At 45.9% G+C, this 15,172-nt stretch overlaps 1 protein-coding gene across 3 annotated transcripts in view; it reads right to left on the bottom strand.

Annotated features, from left to right (window-relative positions):
• Positions 1-15,172, bottom strand: part of SERINC5 (serine incorporator 5) — an 86,699-nt gene that overhangs the window by 38,991 nt on the left and 32,536 nt on the right. For all 3 annotated transcript variants that reach the window (XM_007111451.4, XM_055086639.1, XM_055086640.1), the window contains one exon: positions 9,544-9,711. In XM_007111451.4, the coding sequence (XP_007111513.1) occupies positions 9,544-9,711 (168 nt within the window). The remainder of the gene's footprint in view (positions 1-9,543; positions 9,712-15,172) is intronic.

A 15,172-nucleotide genomic window follows, 5' to 3' on the forward strand; every position in this document is an offset into this window, starting at 1 on the left:
GGTTTAATTTCAACTATCCATGATTTTGCCTAGGTGGGACACAAGAACCTAATATCCTCCAAAAGACTGAATCCTACCAAACCTATACCCTCAAGATTCTGAGAGCCCCTAGTCACTTGTTCCCCAATCCTAGTTCTGAGAACCCGGCCAGGCAGACATTTCAGTTTCTGGCCCAGCATCCTTCCCATTTTGCGCTGGACCAGGAATTGGGGGCCCCCAGGAGCAAAGAACTGGGGTACCCACACACTCATTTTCTCCATCCCCACTTCTTCCCAATCACCAAAATGCTTGGTTTGGCTACCTAAAAAGAAGGGCTGATTTTTTTTTTTTTTTAACCTGTGAATGATTTACCATGTATTTCAAAAGGCCAGGAAGAGTAAGACCTTATACTGTTGAATGCGTCACACTGAATTTATCCCTACATTGTTCTTGCCTAGTCAACCCAGTACACACGAGCTCACACAGCCCAGTATTTGCAACTTAATCAGGAGCTCCGGTACCCTCAGCACAAAGTTTAGGCCATTCAAGTTTTCCCTTCAGGGAGAAGGGGAGAATAACTGCATATGACAGGCACAGGGCCACTGAGGTCTACCACAAGCCAGCGAAGCAAAGGACAGAGTGTGGGTCAAATCCAGCTAGCTCCTGTTCATGTAAATAGAGAACACAGCCACGCTCACTTGCTGGCATTTTGTTTTGGCTGCAGAGTTGAGTAGTTGCTAAAGACCACAAGGCCCTCACAGCTGAAATGTTTACTAGCTGGCTCTTTACAGGAAAAGCTCCCCCAGCCCAGGACTAGGAAGTAGAGCTGAGGAGCTGCGCTGAACTGCTGCTGAAGCGTGAATTAGCATCTCAAAGGTAAATGACAGCTGGTGATGACTTACTCGACGGATCATAAGCCAAAGGAACAGCAGAGACGCGACTGGCGGAACTTGTGCTTTAAGAGAATTAAATCGTACATCTCCCATATGTCATTTTCAGAGCCGCAGCTTAAGGATTTTAATTTATCTGCCTGCAAAAAAAAAAAAGCTTCGTGGAGGAGGTGGTGGAGGACATGCCTGTGAGTTCAATGCTTTTTTTTCTGTGGGTCAGAAGCCCGCATAGTAGGAAAAAACCTCACATCTGTTATACAAACATGGCATGTGGAACCAAAAATAAAACCCACACTGATGAAAGCCCGCATGTAGAGAGATAATTTTAGACTTAATTTTAAGACTGTATAAACAGCCTCACTGAAATTTAAAAACCACACCCCCCCAAATACCCAAACCCCCTTGTGATTAAGCTCAACCCTGCTTTAGAGGGCAACACACTCCAGTCCCTTTTACAAACCTCCTACCTCACCTCGGCTCCCAGTCTCCCATGAGGACAGGGAAAAAGCACTCCTGACTTCTAACGTCACCCCAAAGGTCAACAGAAGGGACAGCTGACACCACCGTCACCAATAGTTGCTAACGGAATTCAGATTATTTTAAACTATGCAGCCTAACGCTGGGGGCACCTTCTTTATACACTTTCCACCTGAGGCCCAGTTCTCTAAGGACAACTGTATGTTACTCACACCCACATCCCCTGCACCTGCCACAGTGCTTGGCACTTACATAGGCAGGAAAGAAGGGAGGGAGGGAGGAATCAATTACGTGACTTAAAAGATATTTTAAAACATGAAACTCGGATTACAGTTTCACCAAGTAACACGATCACCCTTTTAAACTCTGTTATCAAGTATCAAGACTCAACTATTCACAATATTTATGTTTCCTGCTCCCAGCGATCTGAGGCTACTGTTGTGTTTTGTGCTATTTGTTCTCTCTGGCCCCATTTTTATAACAGAGCTGTTTCCAACCATAAGCTCTTGTCTGTACCATTTATCTGCAGAGAGCTTCACGGTCCCGTCTATGGACAGTTGCTTAACAGGTACTTTTGATGGTCACAGAAAAAAGGATCAGGAAAACTTCAGTTCTCACATCTTATCATTGTACCCCTCCTACAGTTGGACGGATCCTGAAACAGAGATCCTGTTAACATCTGATGCTCCCCCAAAGCTTCTGGGTAACAGATCCTCCAGACCGAGGACAATAACTATTGTTTCTTGTTTTCTGGCTCCTGGCGAGCTCATTATTACTGGACTAGGATCAAACCTCTTTGTCTTTGGTTCACACTCAAAAAAGGCTCTCAGCAGGGTTTACATTAGTTCAAATCACTGCCTGTAGAACCAGACTATTTCCCACCATCACTCTCCACGCATTCACTGAGCACAGGAGGTTGGGGCCTGAGCCATGAGAGAAGCGAGGGATGGGAGGGCTGCAGGGACTGTTTTCTCCAGCTGGTGTTATGCCTGGATGAACTTGAGACCTAAGATAAAACTGTTTGGAAACATGTGCCCCCAGAGTCACCCCAACTTAGAGAGGAGGGAACCCACAAGATTTAAGAGGTGGAACCTCACTGCCAGAGCACCCCAGGGAAACTCTGATCAGGCCACAGTGAGAATTTTCCCTCCGTGTTCTACAAAGAACTTGAAGTTCAATGGCCCAGGCCCACCTTTAACCTCAGAAACACACTCGCTGATACACTGGACACATATAAGGTACAACAGTACAAAGAACTCAGCTGCTGTTCAGAACGAGGACTTTTGAAAAGCATTCCATCTCAGCTGGATTAAAAAAAAAAAATACTCCAGACTCAAGTAACTGGGTCAGCAATATTTTTTTTGGCGCTAATTCAACACTTGTTCTAACACAAAAGCATAAAATGCCAGCTGAGAATGGAGAGTTCTACTCCCTAGAACTTCAATGCACGATAGCAACACCTGATGCTAGGTCTCAGGTACACAGTTCTCTTAACATTCAACCAGTAAAGACCAAGATCAAAACAAGAGCCACTTTCCAGCTTCAGCATGAATACCTGTCATTCTATGCTGCGACAAACTACATGGTGTTTGGGATCAAACTGGAATATTTTTCATTGCTGCTGTTTGTTTACTTTGAAAAGATGGTCACACCAAACACCACTTGAAGGCAGGTTCTATTTCACATGCAAGCCAACGAATAAATAAATACTGGATTTGTGGTTGCCCCTATTTTCTATTTCAGACTAACCATCATCCCTAGAGCCCAGCTTCTGGCTTTACAAAGGGAAGGAGGCAAGTGGGGAAGATAAGCTAAGAAAGCCACTGAGGGCCCAAGGTGGTACTATTTCCAGAGGAAATACTTCTCCCTCACCACCAAGTCCAGAAGAAAGATCAGGAATCAAGAGGAAGGATAAGTTTGCTAAGGCTTCTTCTGCTACTTCTGTGAACATCTGAGCAACAGCCGAACCCAGTCGTACAGGCCAGAGAGGCACCCCTGGCCGGGGACCAGCAGTCCTGGGTCCTTGTCCCACCTCTACCTGGTGTCACGGCCTTGGACAAGCCACCTCACTGCCCTGCGCCACATCCTCTCATCTGTCAAATGAGGGGGGTGGTTAGGGTTATAACTTAAGATTCTTTCACTTTAAAATAATGTTTTATCCAAATTATACTCTAAAAAGAGAGCAATATTTTCTCTGCATGACACTTAACACCTCATAGTATCTGCTCTCTCTTCACTGGGCAGAACACTTATGAATGGGAGCTGCATCCTTTGTTCCATTTCTTATCTGTTTAACTAGATCCTTTAACTAGTAACTTTGTTTCATGTATTTTTTTTTTTTTTACTCCCTGTGACTGGCACTGAACAGGAATGGGAGGGCTTTCCCCAAACCAACACTTATTCTAATGCTTTCATATTCCTAATACTGTAGGTTAAAAAAAAGTAGAGTAGCTCATTACCAAATTTCAGCATCTCTAACATGCTGGATCAAAGCTCTGTCAACTCTAGGAACCAGTGAAGTATGGTTAAATGTCACTGTGAACTGACCACAGGGTGTACTCAGGAGAGCATTTTGAAATCTAAGTCGTCTCTAAGGAAAGTAGCTTCTGTGTTCATCTACACTTGCTACACTGTGGGAACTCCAGAATTTCAAAATGGAGTATCATCTGGGAGACATACAAGTACAAACAGCATCCTCATGGGGTCACCCATGGGGTTAGTTACCTGGAGAAGGAAATCTGAGGGGAAGTGAACGTGTGAAGCTAGGGACATGGGGACAATCCAAGTCTAAATAAGACAATTGGAACAGGACATCAAGGAGCCTGGTGGGGTCGAATCAGGACTGCCTGAATGCAGAGTAGAAACCCGACCCTTTTATGACCTGCGTGGGGAAAGTATGTGGTCAGCACTGGACCTAGAAAAAAGGGGGAGAATGGATCTGTCCCCAGCACTGTCCTGAGAAAAGTGTGCCTCAACCAGCAGATAAACATTAGGAATAACCAAAGCCGGAAATGAAAGCACGGCTCAGGGAAAGCAGGCAAAGGAGAACGGCTCAGGCCAGGAGATGACCACTACACTCGGGGGTTGGGGGTGGGAGGTGGATAACCAGATGTGGATATGGCCTCGGAACGAGCCTGGCTACAAACAGTCCTCCTTTATTTCATTTTCATCCATCTACTTCCACATAATCTTATGTTAATACAGCTAATATACATGAATTTCCCATTACCACATCTCCTTCTCCTTCTAAAGAACAGTGAAAATGACCGAGAAATACAGACCAAAGCTAATCTATATATCACCTCTAGGGAATGTGTTGAGAGAGACTGGATTTTCTGAATAAATAGAGAAAAGTCCTTTAAGCCCATCCTGCTACCTCTGTTCCAGGGGCCTAAATCCACAGTTGGCAGCCTCAACATCCATCCCTGTTCCCCTTCCCTGGCAAATTTTGGACTTCATGATAACTGTAGAAATCGCGAGTAGAATACCTACTTAAGATTTTTTTAAAGGGGTGGGGGGAGGTGATGACTGTAACTTGGGAATGTAACTGAAGGAGGGGCAGATTTAGAGCCAATCAGCATCCCACCTCCACTTAGTCCTGAAACTGAGTGATCCATTGAGTCCAGTGGACCAAAGTGACCAGAACAATTTCTAAATAGTTACTTGGATAAAAATGCCAGATTCCAGCGTGCCAAGGGTAGACGAGTTACGGCAGAGACGGGCTTCTTGGGCCCCGGCCTGGAGCTGTACGTGAAGATCTGCAAAGACCACTCGAGCACATTCAGCAGCCTCCCTACTGCTCACCGTCAGGGGTGGGTAAGAAGTCTGGTGTCCGTTCTGACATTTACAGCCTTTTCAGAAACTCGTGAACTCAAAGAGTTTAAGCTATTTCAGGAGTTTCAAATCCAAATGCTATTCTTGGGGGGCAAGAAGTAAGGGTAAATGTATGGAACCTGATGTAAGTAAACATCCAGTGATGGGGCCTGTGGCGAGCTACAGCATGCTAGCCCCTTCCGCAGGCAGCCAAATGCACATTAAAAAAAGAAAAATCTGCTGGCCAAACAAGAGCCTGTAAGCCAACTTAACAATGCCTGAGCTAGTAGATTTCCAGGCGCACCTGAAGTCTCTGGGTGTGTCACTGGCTAGTCGGGGAGGCTGGGGCATCAGGGGTTCTACCATCAAGAGTTGGTTTTCATTAAGTCCAGGGAAAGAATGGAATTCAGAAGCTGCTTTTAAGACACTGAGGAGACTGCAGCCCTCAGCCCCCCTCACCTCTGGGTCCTGTCAGATCTCGTCCAACCCTCCTTTGAAGCCCACTCTACCCTGCAACATTATCATCCTGTGCTGAAAAGAACCGAAAAGCTCTTCTCATCCAATCATAGGAATGGTTCAATTTCCACATTCTTACTCACTCAGAGGAAAACTGACCCAAACCCACCAGCAGAAAATAATGAATAAGGCAAACCATGTCTCCAAAAGAGATTCAGTAAGAGTACAAACAAAACGTTAACACCTTTTAAAACAACCGAAGGAACAAAAAAAGATTGCTATCAAAAACAAACATCATAGGGGCTTCTCCTCTCAACACAAGGAATGATTCTTCAAGATTTAAATTTCAAGCAAAGAAACACACTAAAACAACAACACAAACATGTCTTCCACAATGTGGAAGACATGTTTTGGTCCTGGAAGAAAAAAACAAAACAAAACAAAACGCAAAGATTCAGGTACTACCTACCACCCATGTCAATGACTCAGAGCAGCCTGGGCGCCAAGTGGAATGCAGGATGGAGAAAATGGATTCTTCCACTCAGGAACCTTTAGGGCTCTTCTTCCCTCAGCCTGGCACACAGCTCACAGGGAAGAAGCCCTGAGGGCCACATAGATGCCCTGTCCTCCCTTTTCCAATGCAGGCTTAGTCTTAGGGGCTCCTGTCCCACAGGAAACAAGAAGAGCCTTCCTTTCTCCTCCCTCCCCAAATGCCCACGCAGCTTCCTAGGACGCCCAAACTCAAAGTGTCATCATTGGTCTCCACACAGAAGTTACACCTGGATTTAGTGGTGCCGGTCAGGAGGCTTAAACCTCTCGCCCATTTTGTGGTTGCTGTTCTACATTCTAAAATGGATTTTTAATCCCCACAAGCATCAAATATCTCAAGACTGTTCCTGCGTGAATTACATGGTCACTGACAAGAATGACCTGCAATAAAATGGCTGGTATGTTTTGAGATGGGAAAAATGCTCCAGAACAAGACAGAAATCGCATCCCATTCAACCAGCACAGCAGAGCCAAAGTTCTCACGGGAAAGAGGAGTTTCCCGAGAGAGAAGAGGCGGGACGAAGTCTGGCCCAGCAGCTCTTTGCAGTTCCCTCTCGCTCAAACTACAACACAGGCCGCATTGGGAAGCCAAGGCAAAAACTGAAAACAACTGAAAAGGCGCCGCCTTGTGTTCAAAATCCGCACACCAAAGGCCACGTGGCTCGGGATGGAGCCCTGGCCACTGCTCAGGAAGGCAAGGATGCCGGGTAGGAGGCAATTCCGCTCTCCCATCTGGGCTGTTACAAGGATATGTGCTTCCCCTCTTCCTGTCACACCCTCAACCATTTCCCCAGGCCAACGAGGAGGGAGGACTGCAGCAGAAGCCCAGTGTGCATCCCCCAAGGGACCTTTCAGCGCCCGCCCTCAAGCACCGCCTGATGGTGAGGCCAGCCTCTATTCTATAGGCCCAGAAACAAGCTGACTTGGTGACCAGCTGGCTGGCCCCCTGTGAGGCCTTAGAGATGGTAAAGTGTTGGTTTCGGCCACAGGGGCCTCATTCCCTATTCAGGAAGCCCAGCCAAACCATTTTCAAATAAGTACCTTCAGGGGACAGGCATAGAAACATTTACAAGAGCCTCTGTGAGGCCTCAAGGTTGCTCCTTCCCTCTCTCCCTCCCTTCCTCCTTCCCTCTGCTCTGACCCCAAGTCACACTGTACACACACCATTGCTGGGCTCACCTCCCTAAGAATCTCGGCTTGTTTCTATGACAACAGCCTCCTACTCAAGAATCTATAATGGGGCTTCCCTGGTGGTGCAGTGGTTGAGAGTCCGCCTGCCGATGCAGGGGACACGGGTTCGTGCCCTGGTCCGGGAAGATCCCACATGCCGTGGAGCGGCTGAGCCCGTGAGCCATGGCCGCTGAGCCTGCACATCCGGAGCCGTGCTCCGCAACGGGAGAGGCCACAACAGTGAGAGGCCCGCGTACCGCAAAAAAAAAAAAAAAAAAAATTAAACCAAGTTAAGAAGAAGAGAAGAGTGGAAAACTCCACCGAGATGGAGTAGGTCCTGGTGTAGATGCCGCTGAGCCTGCGCGCCCGGAGCCTGTGCTCCGCAACGGGAGAGGCCACAACAGTGAGAGGCCCGCGTACCGCAAAAAAAAAAAAAAAAAAAATTAAACCAAGTTAAGAAGAAGAGAAGAGTGGAAAACTCCACCGAGATGGAGTAGGTCCTGGTGTAGATGAACAAGGCAGACTTAGCCCTTGGTCTCCCTGCCTCCAAACTTCCACAGCACTTCATGCATCCTCTCATAAGACACAACTTCTACCTGGTTTTAAGCCTCAGAAGACTTTATACCTGTCTCTGGGTTAGAAGCTCCTTTTCTCTCAAGTTTGAATGACCCATGGCTCCCACTGCAGGGGCTTACTGAACAGAGATCCACTGTTTAAAGCAATCAGAGGAGAATCTAAATTTCCCAAGTTTTCACATTAGTTCCAGTATATTCCAGATCATACCACCACAGTTATAAAAGCATTACCCAACAGAAAGCTTCAAAGGGATTACTTTAACGGATAAGAATATAAAAAGTGCTTCTAAAACCATGGTTGTTCTGAAGCCCTTGAGTGCATTTAAAACAGTCTGCAGTTTCAGCATAAGGTTGGGGAGAACAAACACTTCCTCAGGAGTTGCTCCTGGCGATGCCATCTCCGTGCTTCCAGTAGGGCACTGCCCTGACCTTGCCCCCTCCTCACTCTGCTGGCCCCAGGAAGATGCAGTGCTCAGCACTAAGGCTGTGGGGCAAATGGGGTCTGGCTGGCTAGCCTTTCTTCTCCCACTTTTCCTCCGAGGAGAGCTGCCCCCAGAGAACACTCCTGCAGCTCTTCCCAGCAAACTGTGCCCCTGCAGAGGAAGTGCTCCCTGGTTCAGGTGGGGTCCCCAGATGGGTTAAGTCTGACTCATTTTGGGGTTCAGTAGTAGGAAGACCACTTCCTTGCAGATACGAGTCACAATGTCTAACATCAACTTCTGGGGGGATAAAGGTGATGTTTGACATCTACCCGCTGACACTGTAGTCTTTTTTGTCAATTTGTTCAAAACCTCAGAGGGGAAGGATGGTGTTATTTATTGGGCTCCCTCAGAACCCCCAACACCTCCCCCCATAATCAGGCCTACTATGAGGAAATTCCAGAAAAAGGCCCTATATGTGTCTCTATCAGCATCACGTACCAGGGATACCTTTGTAGATACTGCCCAGGAAATGGCTGGAAGCAAATCCATCCCTCACCCCTGGAGACATCCACCTCACAAGTGACATGTCCAGAAAAGTAAAACTTGCCCAATAGCCCACTCCTCATTATCTGTGGGATTATGTAGGCTTTACCATACTGGCCACATTAAGCGTTTATATATAACAGCTGCTACTAGAGACACTGGCAGACAGCCTTAGGACAAGGGAAAAGTACAGAAGTCTATAAGAAAAGACTACACATCTAATCAGGAACGGCCATCAACAAGGCTAAGATGGGACTTCCCTGGCGGTCCAGTGGCTAAGACTCCATGCTTCCACTGCAGGGGGCGTGGGTTTGATCCCTGGTTAGGGAACCAAGATCAGGGAACCAAGATTCCGCATGCCATATGGCATGGCCAAAAAGGAAAAAAAAAACAAACAAACAAAACCCAAAATGAGGCCAAGACAACATACACAATCTTCTCCACCAAAAGCATCAGATGGCATCTGTCCTTCTACTAAAGATAGAGATGGTGAAGGGTTCGCCCACTTGGAAGGAAAGCACTGAAGAGGCTTCAGGGAAGTTTAGGGAGAGCGGGTATAACCCTAAACCACCCTGGGGTGGGTGGGCCGCATCCTCTCAACTGAATGTTTCCCACACACCCTCATCAACCGTTCATCAGGAGTAGGAAGAGTTGAAGGGGCTGACTTACATGCTCCCTCATCTCGTTGGCCACGGTGTTGGACATCATGATGCAGCAAATGATGACGACCAGGATGAAGTAGAGCGCGTACATGAAGCGGGTGCTCCGGGACTGGCGGATCTTGGGGCAGCAGCCACAGCAGTAGGAGCAGCCAGCATTCCCACAGCAGCAGGCCAACTAGGAAAGGAACACAAAACAACCTCTTGGAGCCTCTCCTTCACAAACCTGCTTACCCCAGACCTCTGCAGGTGAGCTACCGTTCTTCCAAGGCGTCCTGACCATAGGATATGTGTGAACAGTTGAGTGCGTGAACAGAGTTTTTGCCAGAATTGGTCTGACATTGCCTTTAATAAACATGATGGCTTGGGAGATGCCCAATACTTAAACAGAAAAGGCACGCTTCACCTGAAGCACTGTGATCACTCTTAGACAAAAACCAATCAGGGAAGAGCAAGAGAAGAAGCCAAGAACTAGAAAAAGGACGAAGTGACGAAGTGAAGTGGGAAGGACAGGAATACCAAGAAGTTGGGCCCAAGAAAGGGACCTGTCAAAATCCATGAGCCAAGGGCTTCCCTGGTGGCTCAGTGGTTGAGAGTCCGCCTGCCAATGCAGGGGACACGGGTTCGTGCCCCGGTCCGGGAAGATCCCACATGCCAAGGAGCGGCTACGCCCGTGAGCCATGGCCGCTGAGCCTGCGCGTCCGGAGCCTGTGCTCCGCAACGGGAGAGGCTGCAACAGTGAGAGGCCCGCGTACCGCAAAAAAAAAAAAATAAAATAAAAGGAGGAGGTAACTTGAAGCACAAAAGGCACAGTTGCCTCTTACACGTGTGTTGTTGACCACAGCTTCACGCCCCTAAGGGTAGGCTTTATGCTAATGAGTGGGGCAGGATAGGGCTTTACTGGTCAATGCAACCGGACATAATTTTGAGAATATTAAATAGGGTATTAAGTTTTCAGGTTTGGGTCTGGTGTTAATTTTTTTCTTCTTCTTAAAGAGTTTGTTTTTTTAGAGTAGTTTTAGGTTCACAATAAAACTGAGGGGAAGGCACAGAGATTTTCCATATGCCCCCTACTCCTACACATGTATAGCCTCCCCCATTATCAATATCAGTCACCAGAACGGTACATTTTGGGTTCACTCTCGGTGTCGTATATTGAACAGGTTTAGATAAATGTATAATGACATATATGCAACATTATGTATCAGAGTATTTTCACTGCCCTAAAAGGAAACTAGATCTTTAGTAAGCCTGGGTTTGGGGCCTGGCTCTGCCACCTACCAGCTATGAGCATTTTCAAGACTCAGACTCCTCGTTTTTTAAAGTGAGGGTGCTAACAGTACTTAGTGTACTTGGTGGTCTCTTGGACAACCTAATCAGACATACCTGGTGTTAGGGAGGGATATCCGTTTAGCAAATAGGGAATAATACAAAAGAGATTACCATAAACCATGAATAACAACCAAACCTACATGTATTAACACTATATATAAAACCTAACAATGCAATCTCTTGATAATGATTTAGCAGGAAGTTCAGAGCTTTGCATGGCTTCAAAACAAGCAGCAATTAGAAGGCTACACTATAAACATCACTTACAGTAAGAAGAGATCACAGGTGTAAGACCACAACAGGTTATAATCATAATGACGTTAGGACGGATCTTGGAAACATACGCATTTCCCAAGATATTTCATCTACTTCATGGAACCGCCATTGTTGGAGCCCTTTGTCATTCTGTACTATTTCATTACTTAAAATTTCTTAATGTACTCTCTCCATCTTACATTCAGTTTTCTAAGCCATTTTTCTCAAGACTCTTCTTGCCCCAGAAGGCTGGGCTACTGCTTTGCAAGACAAGCTATTCTATCGGGCTGAGCTAACAGATCACACTAGTGGGATCCTAACACGGCTGCCTGTGTGGTGTTCTTACAGGCCACGTTCCTTTACAGTTCACTCATCCATATTCTCTGTTCCTGATTTTATTGATCCCTTTCCACTCATATACCCCAGTTTTTCCTTCCTCTCCCTCCCCTGCCCCCTCTTCTCCGCTCCCACTGGCTTAGCTGGCTTCTGGCCCAGACCGGCCTCCCTCCTCCTCTGCCTGCCAAATTCTTTCCAAACTGCCTCATTCATCGGTTGCTAACTCTTTAAGCTCTATGGTCTTAGATAACCAGTTTTACTGTATTTCAAATGTGATCAAATATTTATCCTATCTGGAAAAAGAAATATTTAGAAGCAGTTGATACATCCCATGAGAGAACTTACCCATAGTAGAACCAACATTTACACTTACTATCTCCACAGAGGGGAAAAATGAACACATACAGACATAATGTCAGCCTAATTGGTCATTTAAAGACAAATAGTGACAGAGGAATGTGATCATGGAAAACGTGAAGAGAAAATCACATTGGTTTAATCCTACTCTGTCATTAAAGTCATGTGTCATTGTATGGAGCTAATTTTTTAAACTCTCCTTATTTTTCACTTTCACCCTACATATAGTGCTATGATATTTATATGCGTGTATACATATATACAGACAAGTGTACATACATACACACATGCCTAATATTAGTATCAAAGAGCACTTCTCTACTAGCCTAAAAGTTATATATGAAAACAAACTATGCCAATCACCAATACCCTAGTACAAGTGCATTATCTTAAGCTAAACGCTGATATGGAAGTGGAAATTCAAAACAGCATCCACACAAGCAATGTTGTGTTAGCAGTGAGGAAAATCTCACAGCCCTGCTGACTTACTACTTCTTTCCGGAAGAGCATAATTTAGAATAAAATGGGTTTACCTTTTATTCCTTGCCACTTAGAGCTTTATTACTGCGAGCATGTCACTCCCCTACTCTTCACCCTCAAAACTGGAGAAAGCAACTCCTGGCCAACCTAACTTCTGGGGCTGTCACAAGCTTGGAGAGAAGCGCCTCTGTCTTGTTACCCCCAACTCCAGAGGACCTAAACATTTTATTTTTTTATTTTATTTTTTTTTTACTCTTTTTTTTGGTACGCGGGCTTCGCACTGCTGTGGTCTCTCCCGTTGCGGAGCACAGGCTCCGGACGCGCAGGCTCAGCGGCCATGGTTCACGGGCCCAGCCGCTCTACGGCAAGCGGGATCTTCCCGGACCGGGGCACGAACCCGCGCTCCCCGCATCGGCAGGCGGACTCCCAACCACCGCGCCACCAGGGAAGCCCAGGACCTAAACATTTTATTGAACAAGTCAAGGTATAAAAAATAAAGGTAGAATGTACAACACCAAGAGTGAACCCTAATGTAAACTATGGACTTTAAATAATAATGATGTGTCCATGTAGGTTCACTGGTTGTAACAAATGTACCACTCAGTCGAGGATGTGAATAATGCGGAAAACTGCGTGTGTAGGGGCAGAGGGTATACTGGAAATCTCTGTACCTTTCTCTCAATTTTGCTGTGAACCTAAAATATCTCTTAAAAATAAAGTCTATCAAAAAACAAACAACATATGAACAAAACAGTGCCCATAAACGGCTCAATAAATGTTGATTGAATAATATATGATAAAGTCATAACAGCAACATTCCTCATACAAAAGGGCTGGCAATCCCACTCCACAGGGCCAAGGGCACAAGTCATGTGCTGCACTCTGAATTTCTCACACCCACACTGTATCACAAAGAGTTCATTATTAAGGGCTTTAATTTGTAGATACTGCACACAATCTTTTTCCACAAGAAATCAGTATACATTCAAGAGGGACCCAAGACAATCTTTTGGGAGGATGATGCTTGCAATTCTTCTAGAAGTTCATCCTGCAGGTATACTTACACAAGGGCACAGAGATTTAGGTATAAGGTTGTTCGTTAAAAAGCATAAAAACAGGGACTTCCCTGGTGGCGCAGTGGTTAAGAATCCGCCTGCCAATGCAGGGGACACGGGTTCGATCCCTGATCTGGGAAGATCCCACATGCCGCAGAGCAACTAAGCCCGTGCGCCACAACTATTGAGCCCATGTGCCACAACTACTGAAGCCTGCACGCCTAGAACCTATGTTCCTCAACAAGAGAAGCCACCACAAAGAGAAGCCTGCGCACCGCAATGAAGAGTAGCCCTGCTCGCCGCAACTAGAGAAAGCCTGCTCACGGCAATGAAGACGAACGTAGCCAAAGATAAATAAAATTTTTTTTTTTTAAAAGCATTAAAAAGGTCTTATTCTCCAGCTACACAGGGGCGGAATAAATGAATTATGGACTATCCATACAATAGGACATAGTTTAAAAGAATAAGTCAGTGTTATGGGCTGAACTGTGTCCCTGACCCCGCCCCTCCAGTCATATGTTGGAAGTCCTAACCCCCTGTATCTCCAAACATGACTTTATTTAGACAGACGGCCCTTAAAGAGGTAGTTAAGATTCAATAAGGTCACTGGGGTGGACCCTAATCCAATATGACTGGTGTCCTTGTAAGAAGAGATTAGGACACAGAGACACACAGAAAGAAGACCATGTGAAGACACAGGGAGAAGACAGCCATCTACAAGTTAAGGAGAGAAGCCTCCTTAATCTCGGACTTCTAGCTCCCAGATCTGTGAGAAATTAAATTTCTGTTGTTTACACTACCTGGTCTGTGGTACTTGGCTTATGACAGCTCCAGCAAACTAAGACAGCCAGTATGCCCAGATATTTATACGTATGCATATCTGTACGTGGGGAATGTGTGTGTGGACACAAAGACCGCTAACATCGATCACCTGGGCCTAGATGAGTGGGCCTAGATGTGGGGAGGAAACTAAGACAGCCACGTGTCACTGTTCTCTCCTGTCTGGGTTTTTACCATGTGCATGTATTACTCTCATGATTAGAAAAAGAAAACGGACTATTTAAGAAAAGTAACTAAGTTTCAAGATAATGATATAGAAGTATTTGCAATGTGGTATTGACTTGTGTGATTTCTTTCTTTCTGAAGAAACTTTCCCTCCCCCAAATATACAAAAGAAAAATTTCAAAGAGCCGTTCACACCCTCTATCTAACTTCTTTTGAAAGAGCAACAGCATGAATAGCAAAGGCTTTTCTAAATAGAAGGTGCTTTGTCCTTGCTGGGGCAGAGTCCAAATGAAAGGATTAGCCAGCCTCTTGCTGCTCCCTGGAGTTGGGCCTCCCCCTTAGTGTTACTTTTCTTCTCCTGTCTAAGGTGCGTGCCCTCGCACGCGCGCGCGCGCACACACACACATACACACACCACCACAACCACAGTAAATAAATACACAGTCTCTCTCCTTGTCCTCCCCACTGGCCTTGGGCTGAGTTCTTCTAAGGACTGATGCCAGGCATGTGAGGAAGTGATCACAGAAGCGAAACATGAGCTAGGGCTGGTAGTAACTTCCGGGTTCTTTTGTTAAACTAAAAAGCACAATTCCTTTATTACCTAGAATTCCCTGCTGACAACATCACCAATTGGAAATAGCAAAGAATCAGGAAGAAAGCCAAAGAGATGTCATAGAATCAGCACAAACACATGCCCATGTATCTTGTGAGAGTTCCCCTCTTCCTCCCTCAGGTCTTTTTTTCACAGTTCCAAGAGCCTCGCTTAAGCCCACTGGTGGGAAGAGTACAGGTCTGAGAACCAGAAGGCCTGGATTCTAA

The sequence above is a fragment of the Physeter macrocephalus genome, chromosome 8 (genome assembly GCF_002837175.3).
Source record: "Physeter macrocephalus isolate SW-GA chromosome 8, ASM283717v5, whole genome shotgun sequence".
NCBI classification, from domain to species: Eukaryota; Metazoa; Chordata; class Mammalia; order Artiodactyla; family Physeteridae; genus Physeter; species Physeter macrocephalus.